Raw genomic sequence first — 22,008 nt, forward strand, 5'->3', positions numbered from 1 at the left:
ATAAGTTGACCCCATATTTCCTTTGATTGCTTTCTGACAGCTTTATGATTATAAAAGGCTTTGGATTTGTATTTATGTTAGTCATCTATTCCGATCTTTACTCTTTGTTCAAATGTCAACATTCAAATTCTCTACGATAAGATTGTCAAAAACCTCCTCTACCTGCCACACTTTTAACTTTTCAATCTTTAATCTTCCTGGGAGCTCTAGCTATATCCTTAGAAATGTTTCCTGGGGAAGAATGGAGCGACTTTGTTTTGCCACTTTGCAAACTTTTCAGTTCCTGGTTACTCTTTTCCATTTTGTAATTTCCAGTCCTCCTGGGCAAGATCTCTTTCAATATGCTTCCAATTAAGCAATTCTTATACTTTATTCTGCTTTCACCGTATTCATAACAGAACAGAATAGTACACACTGTCCTGTAAAACAAAAGTGATGTTTTGAAGGGTAATTTCAGAATATTGCTCTTGCTCTCAAGAGCCCAAAGAAAATTGGAGAACTTAAATTGGCTTATTTTTTAGGGTAGTGTTCCCATGATCAAAGTTAACTAGCAAATGACACAATTAAAATGCTTTGTGACTATAGACATCATGGATTGTACCAAAGGTTCCTGGTGACGGTCCCCTTGAACCATTTCGAGTTCAGATAATTGGCCTTATAGTTTGTTTACTAATGACTCCTTGTACTGAACTGCTGACTGCTTCTTTAGCCAGGTTTAGTTCTATTATTTGGTCTTCAGACTTGACTAATGTACAGTTTCTTGATTTTTAGTAGAGTTTTGCCAGATGTCCTTAACACCACTCCTTTGAAGATGAAGTGCAGCCGTATACATTAAGACATCTTGCAGATTCATTGTTGACAGGAAGTTCTGATTTTTAATTCAGAATTTTCAGAGTCGTTTAAAGCTGAGTTGTGATCCTCATGTACCTATTGGCTTTTAATGAATGGGAAAATAAAATCTGTCTATGATCTATAAACAATGCCTCCTGCTTTTTGGTGCGGTTGCTCTCTTAGTTTGTGGGGAACTTTTTGTGATGTTATGGCTAAATGAGCATGAATGGAAGTCTTAAGTGACAAGAGGCAGAAAAACATTTACCCAACTGTAACCAACTTGATAATTTTGAAACCTTATAATTATGCCTTGGGCTAAATGCACTTTGCCTTTGAAACTTCTTTGTGGCATGATACACAGAGCAATACAACACGAATGAAAAGGGTGTCAATAATTTCTATTATAACAATAGACCATGCAAAATAATGATTCACATCAACAAATGAAAGTTGTGACAGATGTTCGCCATAAATTATGTCTTTTGTTTCAGTATCACAAATGAAAAGTGAAATTCTACCCAGTAGGCAAACATTGCTTTGGGAAGTGGGCAGGGGAAGGAGAAAGAAACGGGTTAGATGGAAGGATGTAATGCATGGTTGGAATATAAACTGGGAAAAATTGGAGGATGGGTGTCTTATTACATATAGGTGCTGTTCTAATGAAATGTACTTTCTGTGGTCATTGATGTCTGCCTTTTACAGCAAAATTGGCAACGGAACACTCATCCAGATACAATTTCAAGAGCTGAGAACAAATAACTACAAGTCATGATTGTGTGTGTAAATAATGATTCAGAGATTATTTGCAAAATGAGTGCTCCAAACAGCTTTAAGTGGACAATTGGAAACTGATACACAAGTATATGAGAAAATAGGAGCTGGAGTAGGTCAGCAGGCCCTTCAACCTTGCCCCACCATTCAATATCATCGTGGTTGATCTGTGCTGGCCACAACTCCTCTTCTGTGTCAGTTCCCCATAACGTTCAATTCTTCGATCTTTTGAATATTTATCTATCTCCACCTTAATGATCTGGCCACCACTACCTTTGGGGACAGAGAATCATTGCCCTCTAATTTCTGTTGGTTGTAAATATTTATTGGGGACTGAAAAATGATGTACCTCCAATGCTGTAATGGAAGTAGCAGGAGCCTGATCTACTTGGAATTAAGCTACAGTGATGAGTAAGATCAGCACTTCTATTTCTCCACAAGGCAGCCCCCCCCCCCCCCCCAAAAACAAAGAATTGCTGAATTTCATTGTATTTTTTCCCATCTCTTCTATAAGAACACACACCCATCCAACTGTCCAACTGTCGAATTTGCAGGTAGGGTAGAAATGATGAGATGGTACAGTCAAAACTGTTGGAAAGTAGAAATAATTACCATTCTATTTTCTGGGGAAAGGAACAATTTCATGTCACTTTGAAACCCATGATGATAACTTTTTTAAATATATCATCCCTTGTTTGCATACACATACTCAAAATTGATTAATAGTAGTTGGTACAGTATAGGCATCTGACTGATTTTTCAGGGTCAAAAGTCTTTATAGATCTTGTGCATATTCTTGCTATGTCCCCTTCAGGATGACTTTTTTTTTTGTAGCAGATGATGATTTTAGACATTTGAAAAACATTACTAAGCAGTACTTCAATTTGTATTATTTTTAAGCACCTCAGAATGGCATGATTGACAATGCAAATATGGGAATTTGCTGTGTGTATTAGGATTATTTAACTGCAGAACATTTCGTAGTAAGTTTTTTGAATGGAAACTGGAATACAGAAATTCTGTTCTCTGACGCACTGATCCAGTATCTGTTGCATGGTCTTTAATGTTGTGGAATTCATAGTCTGAATATGCAGAAAAATCATGAGTTAAACGTAACAAGTCATTCTGTATTTATAAGTTGTCTGATTTTAGTACTTTGTCCCCTAGGTTGTTAAAGCAGCAGTATGTTAGATTCCTGTATAGTTTTGCCTCTCCAAGTTATACATGGATATGTTGCCTCTGGAAAGAAATTGAAAAGAATAAACCTCAAGTGCAAAATGTGAAACCAAACTGAAAATAAAACTTGTAACAATTTAGGAATGTTGAAATGTTTCTGCTTTTCAACTGATGCAGCCAAGAAAATAGTGTCAGATTTTTCCTTTGGCGTTAGGTTGAGACCTACAATTTGGCAGGACTGTAAAGCTGGCTGGTGCCTATGACTGCTTTCTGATCAAATCCTTCACCAAGTCCATAGCTTATATCTGGGTTTTAATGTTTAAAGAGTTTTGAAATAGCCAGCAATCAAAATTTCAGTTGTAGAAGGTGAATCAGAGGAAACTGAAAATGTGGAATTTGGTGTTAGTGGTTCATTGAGTTAATGAAGCATGATCGGGTAGGTGGAATTTTAGGAAGAGTTTCCAGGAAAGAAGCTTGAGATTTGGGGAGCCATTGGGACCTAGATAGTTGTAGATGTGGTAACAAAAGGCAGCTGAGTTTGAGCAGTCGGAGTCGGGAATAGAATGTTGTGGAGTATAGGTGCTCTTGGGCCGACAGTGCTGGCATGAATAGGGAGAGACAAGGCCATGAGGGATTGAAAGAAGAAATTACATTTGTACCATGAAAGTTTGGTTACGTGGCATTTTACAGTCCTCTAGCAACAGCCATTTTGGAAACCTCTCTATACCATTGTCTGCTCACCATTAACTGCAGTTCAATTCTGGAGCTATCTGCCATGTGGCAGTAGTCAGCTGTGGTGAGCTACGGAATGGAGATTTGGATGTTGCTGGTAGGTGGCGATATTGGTATTCCTCCCTGGTTTTCCGTGTGCCCTTATTATATCATCCTTTTTTTTGACATTATTATGCATATATTGGGTAATTTTATTCTTGCTGGCATATTTGATTAGTCGGCACCCGTCAAGTCTGGTATGTGTCAGCTAAGAGAGCCTATGCTATTAGATGGTTGAATATAAAATATATTTACATTGGTGCACATGGAAACTTTTTGGATGGCTGTTGATGCCCCCAGCAGTAGTGTACATAAAGATAGGAGTTGTGTGTGTTTTGGGTGCATGTAGTTGCAAGAGAATGTAGTAAAAGATTTGTATATATGTTGTGCTTGTACTGTCCCTTTCATGATGACCCAGTTTAGGAGGTACTTATTGGGTAAGTCATTGAAGTTAGCTTCCTTGCTCAATTTAGGATTAAAAAGCAACAGAATCTTTCGGTGGCACGTCAAAGATCTCAGACATGTCAAGTCTGATTTGAAAGATGGCACTGACAGGGCAGTCTGCCCTCAGTACTGTGCTGCAGTGAAAGCCTAGGTTTTTGTGCTCAAGTATCTGTAGTGGGTCTTAAGCCCAAAATCCATCTACCCTTAAGTCTGTCTATACTTCCTGCTGCCTCAGGGAAAGCAGCTAACGTAATCAAGGACCTCTCCCACCCATCTCATTCTCTCTTCTCCCCTCTCCCGTCGGGCAGAAGCTGAAAGCACATACCACCAGACTCGAGGACAGTTGCTATCCCACTGTTATCAGACTCTTGAATGGACCTCTCATACACTAAAGAATGAACTCTTGAAGTCTTGATCTCACAATCTACCTTGTCATAGCCCTTACACTTTTTGTCTACCTGCAGTGCACTTTCTCTAACTGTAACATTATATTCTGCATTCTTTTTTAACTACCTCAATGTAATTATTTATGTCTTATTTGTCTGGGTGGCTTGCAAAAGATACAGTAAGCTTTTTGCTGTATCTCAGTAATTGTGACAATAATAAACCCAATACCAATACCCATCTTCTGATTTGGTGATGTGGTCTTCCAGCAATTGCATCATGGCTAAACCTGTTGGTTGATAATAGAGCATGTGTGGCTACATTGGGGCAAGTAGGAGTAGATCCATCAAAAGATCACAGAAGTGGAATGTGGATCAATGAATTATATTGTTGATTGAGAAGCTAAAATCTCTCGTAATATTCCACTGTTATAAAGATTGTCATGACAGAAATTGCAGCTGCAGTGTTTTTCCTGTGAATTCAAGGCATAGAAGAGGCAAATTCATTGAAATTTTAATGAGGTGAAAAGTGCAATTTCTACTGGCGTGTAAATTACAGACAAGCACCTATTGTCATCCTTTTTCATGGTTAAATGTGCTTGAAAGGAGAGAATTTTTTTCGTTTTAAGTAGGCTGCACTTATGTGTGCACCTAAAGTTTTTTAAAAAAAGCATTAAGAAACACTGAATGTGTGTGTGGAATAATGCCTATTCTTTGGTAGCTTTGATTTATTTATATATGTGTATAATGTGAATATGTGAAATATCTGAACCAGTGGCAACACAGGATGAAGGTTAAGAGGAAGAATGAGAGAATTTGGCAGAGCCTTGAGAAATATGTCTTGTAATTCACTCAAAGGAAGAGCAAGTTTTAGAAGTACTGCAAACAGCAAGACCTTAGTTGTCAATTTGCATTAAATTTAGGTGTCAAACTTGAATAAATGCAGAAATATTTGGATCCATGGTTAAGTTTTGGACATTGCTTTCAAGTTAGAATATTTTTGCATGCTAAGGAAAATACTTCTGGATATGTGTGCTGTTCAAGTTGAAGTGCATTTCAAGTGAGAAACTATGTTATGTAAATGCACCCTATCATGAAAATCAAAAAGTTGCAGATGCTGGAATTCTGAAATAATAGGAGACATTGGAAACACTCAGCAGGTCAGGAAACATCAGTGGAAAGAGAAAGAATTAACGTTTCAGGTCAAAGGCCCTTCATTGGAACTATGATAAAGAGAAAGCAAGTTAGTTTTATGCTCTTGAAAGTTTGTGGGAGGAACAAATATGACAAAGGGAACATCTGCAGGGGTGGCCCTGAACTTCCAGTTGCCTGTTACTTTAATTCTCCATCCCACTCCCATTTTGACCTATCTGTTCCATAGATGCTCAATATGAACTCGAGGAGCAGCACCTCACATTCTCTCTGGCTATATTACTGCCTTGGGGCTCGACATTGAATACAACAATTTCAATGAACTTGCTTTCTCCATTCGTATTAGAACTGGCCTGTTCCACAGTATGTTATCCATTTGAAGTATTAACTTTACTTTCTCCATAGAAATTCCCAGCAGTTCAGACAGTGTCTTACAGCTTTGATCTGTATTTTACAGTGTTTACCTGTCCCTTTCTTTTCTCTCTGTCTTTAACCACCATCACTAATTTATCAGTCAGATGGTTTTCTCAGCAGTTTGTGCCACAGTAATCCTGACTCCACCTATCAGAGATATTCCCTTTGTCCTATCCATCTCTCCCTCATGCTCTCTACAACTTAAAGCTAACTTGTTTTCTCTCTTTGGTTCTGCTGAAGAGTCTCCAACCTGAAACCTTAACTCTGATGCCATCTAACCTGCTGAGTGTTTCAAGTGTTTTCTGCTGTTATTTTAGGCATTCGTCATATTGAATTGATTTGAGGTCAGGGTCAACTTTCACATCTGTATATCTGCTCTAATAATCTAATTTGTCCCTGTGAGTACCTTAATGATGTTAGGCATCAAATCTTTGAAGCCTTATTGTCAATCTCTTGATCCAGCTCTGTCTCTCACTACTTTTTTAGTCACCTGTAAGACTTCAGCTCTGTCTTAAGTTGTTATGTCATCTGCACTCCATATACTTCATCTGTTCCAGTATATTAACATTCTTTTGTCCCATTTTGAATTCCTTGTACCCATCCTTAGCATTTTGGACCAGAATGTACAAAAGAGCAGTGATCTATTTCCGAGCAAGGATGGTCCTTGTTTCTCATGCATTAGAAGTCCCTCTCCTGTTTTAAATTCCTGCATGGCCTTAATATCCCTGTATCTGTGTCTCCTGTGGATCCACATCCCCAACTGCACATTCTGTTTCTCTGACTCTGACTTTGTTGTATGCTTCCCTATTCTGCCTTACAATTGGTGCTGAAGGTCTAGCCACCTCAGTATGATCTAGGAACTCCCCAGGCACCTCCATCTGTCTTGTGTTACTTGAATAAGAGGAGAATATTTTTTCTAATAACCTGGAGGCAACATTCTTTTTTCTAATCATATGCTGAATGTGAGTATAGCTGGCATGGCAAGCATTTATTACCCATCCCTAATTGCCCCTGAGAAGTTGGTGTTGAGTTGCCCCTTTGAATGGCCGCATGGATGCTCTCCCAGAGACATTATAGCATTTTGATCCAGATTCTTCAAAGGAAAAGTCTTTTTTTTCAAGGAAGGATGGTTTGTGACTTGGAGGGGAATAGCACTTTTGTTGTTTTTGATGGTGGATGTCAAAGATTATTATGGTGTGTGATTGCAGTACATTTTATAAGTGGTGTGGATAAGTGACAGAGGGAGCAAATGTTCAGGATGTGGAGTGACAATTGACAGACTGTTTTGTATGAGATGGCGTTGACGTTGGAGCAGGTGAAGTGTATTCAATCATTTTCTTGATCTGTATGTTTCCACCATCTTCAAAGCCTATTAACTATTAATTTATGCCACGCTGTTCGACTTCAGCTGTTATAGTTATCTAAGTAACAATAGTTACTGCAGTTCAAAAATTGAGTTGGTTATGTGAAGTGCAAGTTGTTTCATTATTATAGTAATTCTAAGCTACTAGGTAAATTGGTATTCTCACTTACCATGCTATTATTGGAAATATTTTTATTATAGTTTATCGCTTGGGCTTCTCAAGGCCATTAAGGTGCAATTGGGGAAGATGAAAGCTTTATTCTCCATCCATCCTTGATTCCCACAGAGGAGAGGGTGATAAACAATGTTTACTTGTAATATGCAATGATTTACTTTGTATTATGTAATTAAGCAGACGGGTTGTATTTTATCATCTGTGTTGCTGTAATTTATTTACTAACTTAAGTATTTCATGAAGTTATATCACAGTGTTTGTGTTAAGAGTGGACATTTGATCCTTTTTTATGATTGCGGGAATACCGGTGTCCCAAACACTGTATGTTGATGTGCAATGAGATGTTGCCGATTATTAAATGTATGTTTCTATTAGGGAGAAGAAATAGATCCTATAAAGGAATGCAAGAGTTCCTTGACCCAGAAGCACTGGAAGAAAATTTGCATGTGCTACTTTCTCACCTGTAACCTTGGCTGCCTGTAATTTCTGGCATGTCACATGCATTGATGGGGAATTTGCATCTCCCTTTGGAAATCTCAGTTCGTTTTCTTTGGACACTGGGGAAACACCCAGTTGAGTCGCAGCTGACACGGAGATGAAGAAATCTGACCAGATGCTTGATTTAAGAGAATTCTGCAGGTGCTCGACCAAGCACACTGCCAACCAATGAACTTGATCAATATTTCAGAGAAAAGTATCTAAGTGCAAAAGTGTATGAGCATAAAAATACATTTACATTACACTTGTATATAAACTAAGATCTATTGGAATATGATTTTTTTTGTACTTGCATCTCTTTTTGAATTTCAATCCAAATGATGCGGCTGGTCATTGAAACACTTTTGAAATGCCTGTGTGACAAGAGGTTTTGGGAATGTGACAAAGAAGAAATCTTACAACCATTGGGAATTGTCATTGGGTAATTGAAGAAAAAGTTCTGATTTACTTTTTAATTGTACGTTGCAGATAAACGAATTGGTGGATGCCCGTGATTTGGTCATTGGAGCCTGGTTTGAAGCTCACATTGTAAATATTACACGGAGCACAAAGGGACAGAAAAATGACTTGGGAGATGCCAATGGAAATGAAAGGACAGGAGCATGTGCTCAATATGTTAAAGATCCCTCGGACCAAGATCAGTCACAGCACTGTAGTGGGATCACTTCACGTAATTTGGACTGTGTACCATCTACGTCTAATGTGGATTCTTCAGACGATGATATTGTGTATCATATCAAATATGATGAGTAAGTCCAGTCCCTACTGCTTGAAGACAACTTCAATTTTATATCTTGAAACAAACAATGCTGTGTTCAGAATGTATGTTAATGAGTAGAGAAGTTAAGAATGCTGTGCTTAAAGGATTGCATAGTCAAAATTAACTTCAGTCTGCCGGAGAAAATGTTGCACTTAATCTAACAGCGAATATGACCTCAAATTTAATCAAGTAGATTTTAGTTTACTGGTTACGCTACAAAATCACTTGAATGTCATTTTTTTTTCTTGCATTGAAAGAAACTTTAGAGGTTGTAATTTTTTCTTAAGTTACAATTTTTTCAGGACCTAGGCATTGCTGGCAGTATCAGCATTCTCATATCTAATTGCCCCAGAAGGTGGTAGTGACCACCTTCATTGAACTTCTGCTGAAAGTACTGCCATTGTGCTGTTGCAGAGGGAGCTCCAAAATTTGGACACTGTGATCATGAGGGAAAGGCAATATTTGAAAGTCAAGATTGTGTGCATCTTGGAGGGAATGAGCAGGGGATGGTGTGCCCATGCACCTGAATTGGAGTGCAAGGGAAGATGTAGGGAAAGTGGTCAACAAACTGTTATGTTCATGACTCAGTCTTACTCTTGTATGCCAGGCCCAGATCGGAGAAAACTACCTGGCAATAAAAAACCTTCCAATTAAAAGTAAAAGTTATAGTTGTCATGGAAAAGGTAAGGAAGGGGAATTGGAATATGGACATTCTTGAAACAGTCATAATGACTCAAATGTTTACTTTTGGCACCAACTCTGTCTATTGTTTTGGAATAGGTGCCTTTCACTTATGAACTAAGTCGAAACAATGTGGGAAATGCAGGATCCCCATTGTGTTTTATAACCTTTTGAGGGATATATATGTTTGTATTAAGTTATGAATGAATTATGGATGTCTTGGAAATCAGGAGCACCAGAATGAGGAAAACAGCAGAGATATCCTCCAAGTATCAAATAGGTTACATATTTATTCATTATCTAAACCCTTTGAGATCATTACTGGAGCCATGAACGTCAGGACATGAACTTGAGATCCACACCACTACATTTCTGTAAATGGCCTACTTTTGAAAAGGGTGCATGAAGTTCACCAAAACCACAGAGGGTGAGTACATCGATATAATGAAATCATCAGTGGAAAGGAGCACCCTTTCAGAAGTACTTGGAACAGGTTCCGCAGCACCATTCATTACAATGACATAACTGAAGACAATAGAGAATAATGGATAAGGGTGACACATCTATCTAAGCACCACCTCTTGAGAGGGGGAAAGAGAAGTTCAATGACCCGAGTACATCTACACAGATATTGAAACTGGGTTGTATATTCCTAATAAAAATCTCAACATTGCACTGCCAAAGTTTACAACTTTTTCATTTATTTTCAGAGTTTTAAAACAACATTTTCAGAGCTCTACAGCATTTATAAAATATTGTTAATGGATTTCCTTTGAAAGATGCAGGGACCTGATGCCATCTCAATCTTTTTCAGGAGATAAGTTGATCTGTTGTTTCTGTTTGTCCATTTGTTGTGCATATTGAAGTAATCTAAAATATAAGTGTCTCTGGTATCATCAAAACTGTAATGTATTTTGAAGCCCATTGGTGTCACCTGTCTCATTCAAAATCATGATCAACAAAATCCTAATAATTTACCTCTGAAATGTTGGTTTCGAGGTGAGTTTGCTTTCAGAACCTGTTGCTATTGCCTGCTTGATGGATGGAGTGGTGATTAAGAATTTGGCAAATTTTCATCCTGCCATTAGCTGAGCAGCTTCACATGGAAGAAACTTGCATGGCAAGACTTGCTAACCTCTGTGTGATCGTGTCTGGTGGCTAGGATGATGAATTAACTTGGCTTGGTGTTCTGTCCAAACCCAGAGCTGACCCTTGATTTCTGGGCTTGTCAGTCATCACTACTTGTCCGAATAATTCCTTCTGGATACAGTTGACAGATTTTCAATTGATGGAGAATTAACTTGGTAAATATGAATCACTCCTAATATCCTACTTCTTCATCTTCATGGGTTGCTGCAAAGTAATCCAACTATTCATCACTTATTGATTACCATTTGAAAGACCATTTGCAGCTGCTTCAACTTGTTGCCAAAGTTGGAGAGAGGCTAGAAAGTGAGCATCTCTGTATGTTTAACTTTAGCTGCAGGAACAATCCACCTTTAACAATTTTTATCATTGCCAATATCACTTCTGTGCTATAATAGCCTGATATTATTGATTTGATTTTTGCATTGATTTTTTTATGGCAAAGAGGACCTGGTTGTTCCAAGTATATTTTGACCAACGATGTTCCAAGCTTTTCTGGATCAATTTTCCAATCTGTACTTTCTTGAATGACAAGAATGACACATTCTTGTGTCATGTAATTTGTTGCCTCTGTATTTGAATAGCTTAGCGTTGTTGTCTTTACTTGAAAGAATTTTGTTCTTTCTGACTGACTGAATCCACTTTCAGGACCATTGTATCTCAATTCCTGAAAATGACCCATGGCACTCACAGATATGCCTTGAATTTTGAAGGCACCCAGTGCTTTGCACCTTGAAACTTCTGAGGAATATATCCTGATCAGGATGTAGAGACTGACATGCCCTTGAAGACCATCCAATCGTTGCCAAGGTTAGCAGAACTCGCTCACAAGCATCCTAATAGGAGGTGGAATTGTAGAAAGATTAGATGTCTACATCATTCATCCTATCCGGATATATCACAGCTTGGTATGGCATCTGCTCTGCCCAAGACCACAAGAAATTGTAATGAGTTGTGATTGCAGCCCAGTCCATTGTGAAAGCCAACCACCCCTCCAATGACTCTGACTACACTTCCTGCTGCCTTGGGAAAGTAGCCAAGATAATCAAAGACCCCACCCATCCCAGACATTCTCTCTTCTCCCCGCTCCCACTGGGCAGAATCTACAAAAGCTTCAGAACAGCTTCCTTCCTACTGCTATCAGAGTCTTGAACTGACCTCTTAAACGATAAAAATGAACTTTTAATCTCTCACTCTTCCTTGTCATGGCCCTTGCACTTTATTTGTCTACCTGCACTGCACTTTCTCTGTAACTGTAAAACTAGATTCTGCATTCTATTTTGATTTCCTTTTGTGCTACCTCAATGTACTGGTGTATGGAATGATTTGTCTGGATGGCATGCAAACAAAAGCTTTTCACTGCATGAAAAACACTATGATGCTGGAGGAACTTGGCAGGCCAGGCAGCATCCGTGGAGAAAAGCAGGCAGTCAACGTTTCGGGTCAAGACCCTTCTTCAGGACTTTTCGGTACTTGTGCCAATAATAAACCAATTACCAGTTACCAAGTCCATGGGCAATCTCAGATGTTCACTCTTGTCAACAAAAATCTCACTCCCAACTTCTCAATACCCTAGCTAAAATGTATCCAACTTCTGAAGCCCCATTCTTGTTTCCCGGCCCTTCCATGCCACTGAACCCAAAATTGTTGTACCTTCTGTAAAGCTGTTCACATTTTAAGATATTAAGCTAAAGCCCTGTCTCTCTACATCAGTAGACATAAAATATTCCACATCACTCTTTCAAAGAACAAGTAATATTTTGGCATTGGCTAACTTCACCAAAGTAACTTACCTGAACATTCATCTGCTTTATGGAATATGCCTTGTAATCAGTTGCAATCAGCACTTTGGGGTGAAACTATAGAATTACTAAATGAAACTATAAAATTATTATTGATTTGAATTGGTGATTTTTATTTGCAACAATATGCTTCTATAAAGGATCCAATTTAAATATCAGATCTTGGGTATCTTCCATGATGCCTAATCCACCAGCTAGCCAGGAGTTGGGAGTGAATTTCCTGCCATAGGCACTCAGATACATTTTTCATATTTCCTTACCAAATAGGAGGTACATTGAGTTTATGCTGAATGTCAGAACCATCAATCCCATTTCATCACTTATTTCCCTTATCCTATTTTCTCCCACATGCCCATTGCCTTTCCTCTGGTTCTCCTACTGCCAACTTAACACTAGGAATAACTTACGATGACCAATTAACCTACCAATCAGCAGATCTTTTGGATGTGGAAGGAAACTGAGGAGCACACGGGAAATTCATGCATTCACAGGTAGAATCTGCAAACTCCAAACAGACAGCACCAGACATCAGCATTGAACTCGGGTCACTAGAACTTGCTGCACCACTGCTGTTTGGGGAAACTGTAGGTTGCAAAATAAAATTGGAAGTTTGCTCTCAGACCTTTAACCCAGTGCATACAGATCAAACCTAGCTGCACATCAGAAATGCACAATTATGCTGTCCAGTATCTTGTTTTTAATATTTTTTTTAAACATTTTATTCGACTGATTTCATGTTAATTCTGTCTCTGTGGTCCTCAATGAAATCTCTCCTTCAGCTGGATCGATGAGATGGGCTTGGCTGCTTTGCTACTTAAATTTGAAAAATTGATATTAAAATAAATGGATAATTTGGGTGAGCCACTTCACTGACTGCTTCCTTGTGTATGCAGTTGAAATTTTGTATGAAACTTTATTTACAAAAGCAAAATACTGAGGGTGTTGGAGATCTAAATAGAAATGGAAAATTTTGGAAAGTCAGCTGATTAACCTGGAATGTTAATTCTGGTCTTCTCCTCTTAATATGAAGTTAGGAACAAACGAGTATCAATCAGTGGCAGAAAGAAGGAAATTGGAGTCCCGCAAGGAACGCAGAGATTCATAGCTAATATCCATGATATATATATACTACCTGACCTCCCAAGTATTCTCTTGATTAATATAATTTTTTATTATGATGTTTTACAGAAGTATCAACATGCTTTTGTTATTGCACAATTATGAATTACAGTGGTTCTGTCAGAATAAAAATATAACCACATTATCTCTTCATATGAAACATTACTCTTCATCCTGTGTCTTCTGCCCTTGCTCTCAGCAAGTGCAAGGAGGTCAAGGCCTCTGGTTTAGTTGCCTCTGGGACTTCGTTCCTGCTATCCCACTTGGCTGAAGTTCCCACAGTTGTCTCTGTACTTGTATTTTTCTCTTGTTTCTCTCAGATCTCCCATCTTTCTCTCTTCAACCTCATTTTGTCCACTCTTGTTTCACCAATTCTGCTCTCACCAAACTGTTGACCACCAACTTCCTAAACCTTTTGTCAGCTGATACATTAATGATTCTTGCTCTTCTTGTGTTGCGCGTCCTCGCTTCAGATCTGCTATCGTCGTCCCTCTCTTGGGAGAAAACAAAACACCCACGGTGCCTTTGTCCTTGCAAACTAGTATCCTGTTTCCAACTAACCCTGCCTTTCAAGTTTTTGAGTGGCCTCATAATATTCCAAACTTATGCTGATCTTTCCACAGTTCTCTTTGAATTGTTCCAGTTATGTTTGTCACTCCACACAGGAGAAACAACTCATACAAGTAATACAAATTACATATCATGTTACAGTGGTTTGCTCTAACCCCATCGCTCATACTTCTCAAATAGTCCATATCTTAGTTGAGGTTAACCCAGCATCCTCTTGCGCCTCTCCTCTATCATTTGACGGGGGGGGTGGATCTGCTCTTTCCTGATTCCATTCTTTTCTGTTGAGTCACAGTCAAAGAGTCGACTGCATTTGTTTCTCTTTCTCTTGCTGCACTGGAGTCCAAGGATCTTCCTTGGCCTCTCATTATTTGTCTTTACATTCAGCCCCTTCTTAATCTGAAAGCAGGACAGGTTTCACCTGTAGATTGACCCCCAGTAATGGATGAGCAGAAATTTCCTCCAGTGAAATGCAGGGAAGACTATTGTCATTGCCTACAAACCTGTCACAAATTCTGATCTCCAGCCACCATTTTCATCCCTTTTCCAGGCACCAGTCTTGAAGCCAGCCTGGGCAGTTTGCAGCCTTGGTGCTCAGTTTGATTTCAAGCTAAGTTTTTAATCCCCAGCTTCCTCATCAGAAAATTACCTACATCAGATCCAAAGCATAGTCTCATTGGAAAGTTTTACATTTATTTTGAAATTCCGTTGCCAGTTATATGTTCATTTATTAATATATTATTGTAATTGTTGTAGCCTTCCTATGTATTGTCATACACTATTTATAAAGTTTTTGTTCAATTCCAAGTCTAAATCACGGATATCAGCTGTGAATCTCTATGTTCTTTGTGGGATTCCAATTTTGTTCCTTCTGCCACTTAGGATTTGATACCCTTTTGTTCCTAACTTCACATTCTGCCACCTCTTCCCTAAGTCTCGATGGTATGTTATATCTGAGTACATGCTCACGAGATGGCATTCCGCTAGAAGTGGGTGATATGACACCTGAACCAGTGATGCATGACTTTTTGTGGGTAATCGTGCATAAACAGTGGTATTTGTGGTCATGATGCAAATATTTTGCTATTCCATTTTGCTGCCCCCTTGCTGCTCCACTCCCTATACCTCTAATGCTCCTTCTCAACTTGCAAACCTATGCCTACCCGCAATGCACTCCGATATACATTATAACAGACCTGTTCCCATTGGTAGTACTCTCCAGTGTTACATAATGACAGGCCTGTGCCCACCAGTACAGTACACCTGGAACTGGATGTGGTCTTGGATCTGGGCATATACTGGACCTAATATGATACCTGCACATCCTGACCTTGGTGCGGTTCATTCCTTACTCTAGGGCTCAGTGATGGGAGGACCATGAAGCCTGGCCTCACGTGAGCTACAATGATGGCGGATGGACTCATGCTGCAGGCTGTATGTTGTGCACCATAGATCTAAACTGACTTCACTGTGTTAGGAACTAAACTTTACAATAATCTGCTGCTGACCAAATACCAGATAAAATGCTAAAATAACTTTAATTGCTTTTTAAGTACTACACTGAATTAATTATGAAGCCGTCTTCTTTTGATTGTGGATTTTTTCTATTTAAATTTTCAGAAGCTTTTTGACAAATGAATTGTTGCAAAAATGAAAGTTATCCATAAATCACTTAAAATAATAACCACTGAAAGCGTATCTCTTTCACTTTAGTGCACTGTACCTGCCGTAGATTTGGTCTGACTTAAGGGAATGTAACTTTTCCAGCATAATTTGACCCTGTGTATTACTTTGGTGAATCGATGCTATACTATACTAAAGCCAAATATTGTTCCTGAGATGATTGGTAAAAAAGAGTACTCTAGGTGAAGTTTGGCCAAAGTTCTATACAACTGATTTTTTTAAACTCTTAAATTCCAGGCCCTTGAGGTAATGGCCAGTATTCCATATGTTCACTTATACTTGTGTACACATTTTTAATGGTTTCCAAAGACAGCTAATTAAATTGCTTAGCTTCCCAAAGCTCCCATCTTCTCTCCAAGAAAATATTCTGCTTTATTTTTAGCTAAAGCCCTGTCCCACTCAAACTCCATTTGTTGCTTAGTCCACTCTTAGTGTCTCGTGCAGAATTATGCATGCATTTCTTTACTCCATCTATATCAGTAATGTATGCTAAGAAGCCAAGGATCCATTGCTTGCAGTACACTCTGTCACACCCCACCTTTGTCCCTATTCTTCCCTCCCAACCAGTTACCAGCCCATGTTATAATGTCATCTTCAACTCCATTTGCTTGCAGTTTTGTTAACAAACTATTAGGCAACGTCTTACTAAGTTGATTCTTGAAATGTTTTAGAGATGACATAGATTCACTTGTTTGTTTGCCATGCTTAAAACCTCAGAGAAAAAAACTAAATTCATTAGCTATGACTTTCCCATAACAATTCTTTGCTATCTCTCTGTCATTAGCAGTTTGTTGTTCAAGTGTTCATCTATGATAGATTCCACAGTTAATGTTAAATGAACAGACCTGCCTTCTCTCTTTCACCCTTCTTGAATAACAGAGTTACACTAGCGATTTTCAAGTTCAAAGGCCCAATTCCTGAATCTGGGGAGCTTTGGAAAGCTGTGCCAAATACATTTGCAATTTGTTTCTCTATTTTAATATTTGTAAATGGCTAATCTGTGCATTGATAACTCATTCAGCACATGCTGTGTTCCCTGAAATGAGAGTGCTAATTGAATCAGCTCTAAAAGGGTCATATATAAGGTATTGCCATTGGCCAAGTGTCAGTGATGTAATGTGTTCTCATTGGCTGAATGAATGTGAACAAGGCTATGTTCAGCAAGCTGTCCAGATGCATTTGGTAAGCTGATGGGTTTTGATGAAACTTTTTAGACTTCTAGTATTTTGTAATCAAAAATATTTCTTTTCCAGTCCAAAAGCGCTCGATCTGATCTGTGTTCTACAAATCAGGTATCAATGTACTTGTGTCAGTTAAGGGATCAGGCATTTAAGATCTGTGTATTTGAAAATAAAGCACCACTATTTTCTCTGTTATTATTTTGTATTTAATAAGGCGTATCACTTAAGTTTGCATTAAAATTCTTATTAAGCATTAAATTTCACCAGGCATCAAAATGTGTATGTGAACCAATCTGAGGGAAGGGTAGTTTTGCTCAACAATGTATTTAAATGAATACAAAGGAAAACAAAGTTTTTTTTGGATTGATTGCTGATGAGCATTAGTATTCTTGGGTTTGTCTTGGTCCCTTAGGAGTTTGCAATCAAATGATATTTGGAGAAAAGAGCTTTCTCAAGGCTAATATGTTTCAAGAAATGGTGTGAGCTTTGTTTCACGCCCTCTGTTGCACGTTTGGTATCAAAGTGCTGACAGTTCATCATTTGAAATCAGAGCATCTCCAATGAAAATTCTCTTGGGTAAAGTTGTCTTGCATTGCTTCCAAAGCTCTAAAAAGTTGCTTTGATTGAGGAGAGAGCTGTTAACACAAAGACCTTTGTCCTTGTAACTGTGGTTGTCCAAGTCATCCTCTATAGTTACAAAGAATTTTGATCAATGCCTTTGTTCCATGTGACATTGAAATGACACATTTATAAGAGATTGGGTGTAGCTTGAATTTCTGTATCACATGGGTATCCTTTGACTGTTAGCCTGAAAAGATACTTCTGGATACAAGTTGATTTGTACAGATTAAAATTCACAAATCAACGTTTGCTTTTGCATAAACTGCTGTTTTGGTTTGTATACTCCTGAAATTTATTCACTTTCAAGCATGCAGATGAATTGTAAAGAAACTAATGCTCATTTGTTAATTTGTTATTTTCATGGTGTATCTTCTGATGTAATGGTTAACATCATTCCAGAGTTGAGATATAATGTTGCATTGCCACTGTTTTAATAAACCAAGGGTAATTTCAACTGAAGCATACATTTGGACAAGTTGATTATGGATATTTGTGTTCTTAGGAAGAAAACAATCTTTTTGTTTAACCATTGCTGATTTGGTATGTCGGTTAATTTTTGTTTTTTTTTCCCGTCTTCAGTTATCCAGAAAATGGAATAGTGGGAATGTGTGCGGACAATGTTCGGCCAAGAGCAAGGACTATTTTGAAATGGGATGAGCTTCGAATAGGACAAATTGTGATGGTAAATTACAATTTAGAATTACCAGAGGAACGTGGTTTCTGGTTTGATGCAGAAGTTACCGCTCTGAAGGAGACATCAAGGACAAATAAAGAAATCTTTGTTAAAATTCTTTTGGGGTAAGCATTCATTGGCATGCAATGCAGAATGTTTACATGTGCAGTGAACATGGATACAAAACGCTGGTGCTTTCATAAGTCTGCTAAATTATATCGAGGATATCATGTATGTGAGTACAATAAAGCTTTTATATCAAAAGAGTAAGACAATACAGTAAAAGATCACTTCTGTGTTTTAAGAAAAATTGTGTGCTGTTTTAAAGACTAATAATTATCACCCTAATTTGGTGAGATTGTTGCTGATCCAGCAGTGACAGGTATAACGTGCTCAAGTACAAGGATTATTAAAAGATCTTTTCAATATACAAGATATCATTTCAGTTTATACTTAACATTGTGATAGATGGTTCATTTGATTTCAGTAGGTATGGGCAATGAACCATGCTTATTGCAGATTCAACTGACGACCTGTTTGCAGGTATGCAGGACATATGCAAAGTGGAATCTGATTTATATTGAAGCGGCAAAATAGGTGTTGTTTTATTTAATTGATGACGTTTGTTGAGACGATTATTGAGAAGAATTTGAGGAAACTGTGGCCAAAGCTAAAAATAATCACGTTAACTCATTGAGCTTAATATGTCAAGTCAAGTTTAATTAAATGTTCTGTTTAATAAGTAAGTGATCATCTCCATTTGCAGGTAACACTGTGTTGTGTGACCCACTGTTGTGGGTTACAAAGACTAGTATAGCTTTTTTACCACAATGATAGAAAAACAAAATTCTATGGGAGCTGGAAATTTGAAATTAAAACGTAATAAGCAGGCCAGGTAGCAACTAAGATGAGAGAACAGAGTGTAATGGAGCTGAAGCTGTCTTGCTAGCAATTACTTTTTGGGGGGAGTGAAATGGGGGAGCATTATTTATAATCTGAAATACAGGCAGTCCCCAGATTACATAAGGGTTCCATTCCAGGGAACTGTCCATAAAACGAAATGTCCGGTTTCTATGGTAACCCATATTGTATTGCTCTACATACACTTTCTATAATTCTTTCATTTCACTCAACAATCACACTAATCCTCCCCATAGTTAAACTAATGAAATATATACTAATATATCCAGCCATTAATGAATACCATGGAATATTTTATTATTATTATTGTTATTATTACTGGTTTGAAAAATATTTTTAAAAGAGTTTGAGAGAATTTGCATTGTCAGATTTCCATAAGTCAGCTCATTCGTTACCCAGGGAGGGGAGCCATGTAGTTCTAGTTAATGTTGAATCTGGAAATCTGTAATAAGCATATTTGAAATATGATGTATTGTTTTCCTTTCACTTGGTACAGTGCAGGAGATTAAGGAAATTCAGTGACATTGGAACAAAAAGTTCCAAGGACCTACCACAGGAAGATTGGTGCCGTGTTTATTGATTGAAGAGAGATGCTTCATTAAGAAGCTGTCCATTTTAGGTTTGGCCTCCCCAGTGTGGGCTAGATCTCACTGAGGGCAGTGAACGGAACATGCTAATTTTAATGAAGACAATTAAAATTGCTGTTTCTCTTGGGAAGTGTGTTTAGGCCCCTAAACATTAAGAAGGGAGATGGTAAAAAGGCACTTGTTGCAACTCCCGTGGTTGCACAGGAAGCTGCTAATGATGGTAAGGCGGTGTTGAGACTGATAGGGTGGGGCTGATTGCAGTGAATTGAATGCTCTGTCCATAATACCAGGATGGGAGAGGAAGCTGTGATAGGTGCACATGGATGATGTTGGGTGATGATGATATGATGGAAGTTGAGTGGTTGAACATGGAGGCTGATAAGGGTCAAAATGATGACCAAGGAAACCCTATCTGTGGTGCTGGGAAGGAGGTTATATGGGTGAGAGCAGAAGTGTTATAAAATGGGCTTGCATGGTTCTGGAGTCTGCCGGCCTCATTAGAGAATTCTGGGAAGCACTTCAATGCCAGGTGTTATCATCAAAGGAGTAATGATAGAGAAACTGGGGGGAATAGAGTGTTTAGAGACCGCAGTGTGGAGGAGGTGCAGTAAAGGCAACAATGGGAGTTGCAGCGTACAGTAGATATTGGTTGACAGCTGATCTGGTGATTGGAGCAGATGATATATTCTAGCAATTAATTTGAGATTGCAGATCATCTAACATTACAGATGCATTAAGTGTGATCCAATAAGATATCTGCACATAATGGCCTCCTGATCAGAATCAGAAGCTGTCACCTCTTCTTTCTTCTCCTTTTCCTCTTTCTCCTCCTCCTCCTCTTCATTTTTGTCTTCCTGTTCATCTTTTCCTCTTCTTTCTCTCTGTTAGATCCCTCATTTAGAAGTTTACCCTGTTCTGCTCTGCCACTGGTCAGTCTCCCAGTCCTGCTTGATGCCTGGAGGAGATCAAAATAGACCTTGTGTCTGAAAGGAACTAGCTTGTGCACAAGCCAATAAGTTGCCAAGAAACTTTTCAGCACCAAGATGAATCACTCCCTGAAAACAATTGAAACCATCAACAAATATGGAAAAGTACCTAAAAAAAACACTGTACTTGTGCCCAGTTTCTCCTTGTGCATGCAGTCCCTGCCTCTTTTTTTTATCCTCTGTTTACATGCAATTTCAGCATATGAGCTGGCAATTGCAACTGCAGCCACTTCTGTACCTGATAGCATGTTCCATGTTTTCACCATTCCTCAAGTAAAGAATTTTCACCAGAATTCTTGTTTATTGATGACACTCTTTATACTTTTGGCTGCTAATTTTGGACTTGTGCACAACTGCAAATAGAGTTCAACATCTACACAATCAAAGATAATTTTAAATTCCTTTGTCTGTTCACCAATTCTTGTTATTGAAATGAGACCTATCTTTCTTATTTGTCATGAACTCTCAGTTCTGGTGCCAGGTTTGTTACTCATTTTTACACTTTATGCAGTACTTCCATTTGCTTTTTATAACATTGTAACATAGGTAACAGTATGTAGTAGAACCAAGTATGGTCTAGCCAGGGTTATGTTTCTCCTGTTTGCTAGAAATGAGCCCCTGTACTTGTTTAAACTTTTTAATATTTTTTTAACCAGCATTATGACTTTCTGTAAAGAATTTCTATGTCTCTACTTCTAGATCACTTTGTTCCTCTACCCCATTTAGAATCTTATTTCTAAGGAGCAAGTGGTCAATTTATGCATTATTTGGCACTTGTATTGGAATCCATGAGTCATTAACAATTGCTTTCTGCAAGTTGTTTTGTTGCTTGTCTTTTGTTACAGTCTTCCTCGGGATTAACAAAGGCACCAGTTTGGTGGTGTCTGATTCTAAAGTACAAATCACTTATATAAATAGTGAACATCATTCCATCAAATTACTTTTCCAGTCTTACTCATTCACAATGATGTGAAGTTAAGTTGTCAGCTCTTCTCCAGGGAGTGTAAGCAGGTGGATTTATAATCCTTTATTTGGAGCACATACATAGCTGTAAAAGTGCAAATATTTTGATATGCAATATATTAAAAATTATGGTAACCAATCCATTGAATAGTCTGGAAATGTTTTGTAAATAGAAGTAACATCTGGTAATGATGTAAGGCCTTTTTTGCTTGGCCTAGTGTTAAGATAATCTGATTACGGGTAAATTCTAACAAAAACAGAAAATGCTGGAAGTACCCAGCAGGTCAGGCAGCATTTGTGGAAAGAGACATTTTAAATTTTTACGGTTGAAGTCTGATGA

At 38.2% G+C, this 22,008-nt stretch overlaps 1 protein-coding gene across 1 annotated transcript in view; it reads left to right on the forward strand.

The window, feature by feature from the left end:
- LOC127572770 (E3 ubiquitin-protein ligase UHRF1-like) overlaps nucleotides 1-22,008 on the forward strand; it is a 103,299-nt gene that overhangs the window by 44,629 nt on the left and 36,662 nt on the right. Inside the window, exons 3-4 of the mRNA XM_052020380.1 lie at nucleotides 8,447-8,727; nucleotides 18,118-18,336. Coding sequence (XP_051876340.1) covers nucleotides 8,447-8,727; nucleotides 18,118-18,336 — 500 coding nt within the window. The remainder of the gene's footprint in view (nucleotides 1-8,446; nucleotides 8,728-18,117; nucleotides 18,337-22,008) is intronic.

The sequence above is a fragment of the Pristis pectinata genome, chromosome 7, assembly GCF_009764475.1.
Source record: "Pristis pectinata isolate sPriPec2 chromosome 7, sPriPec2.1.pri, whole genome shotgun sequence".
Classification (NCBI taxonomy): Eukaryota; Metazoa; Chordata; class Chondrichthyes; order Rhinopristiformes; family Pristidae; genus Pristis; species Pristis pectinata.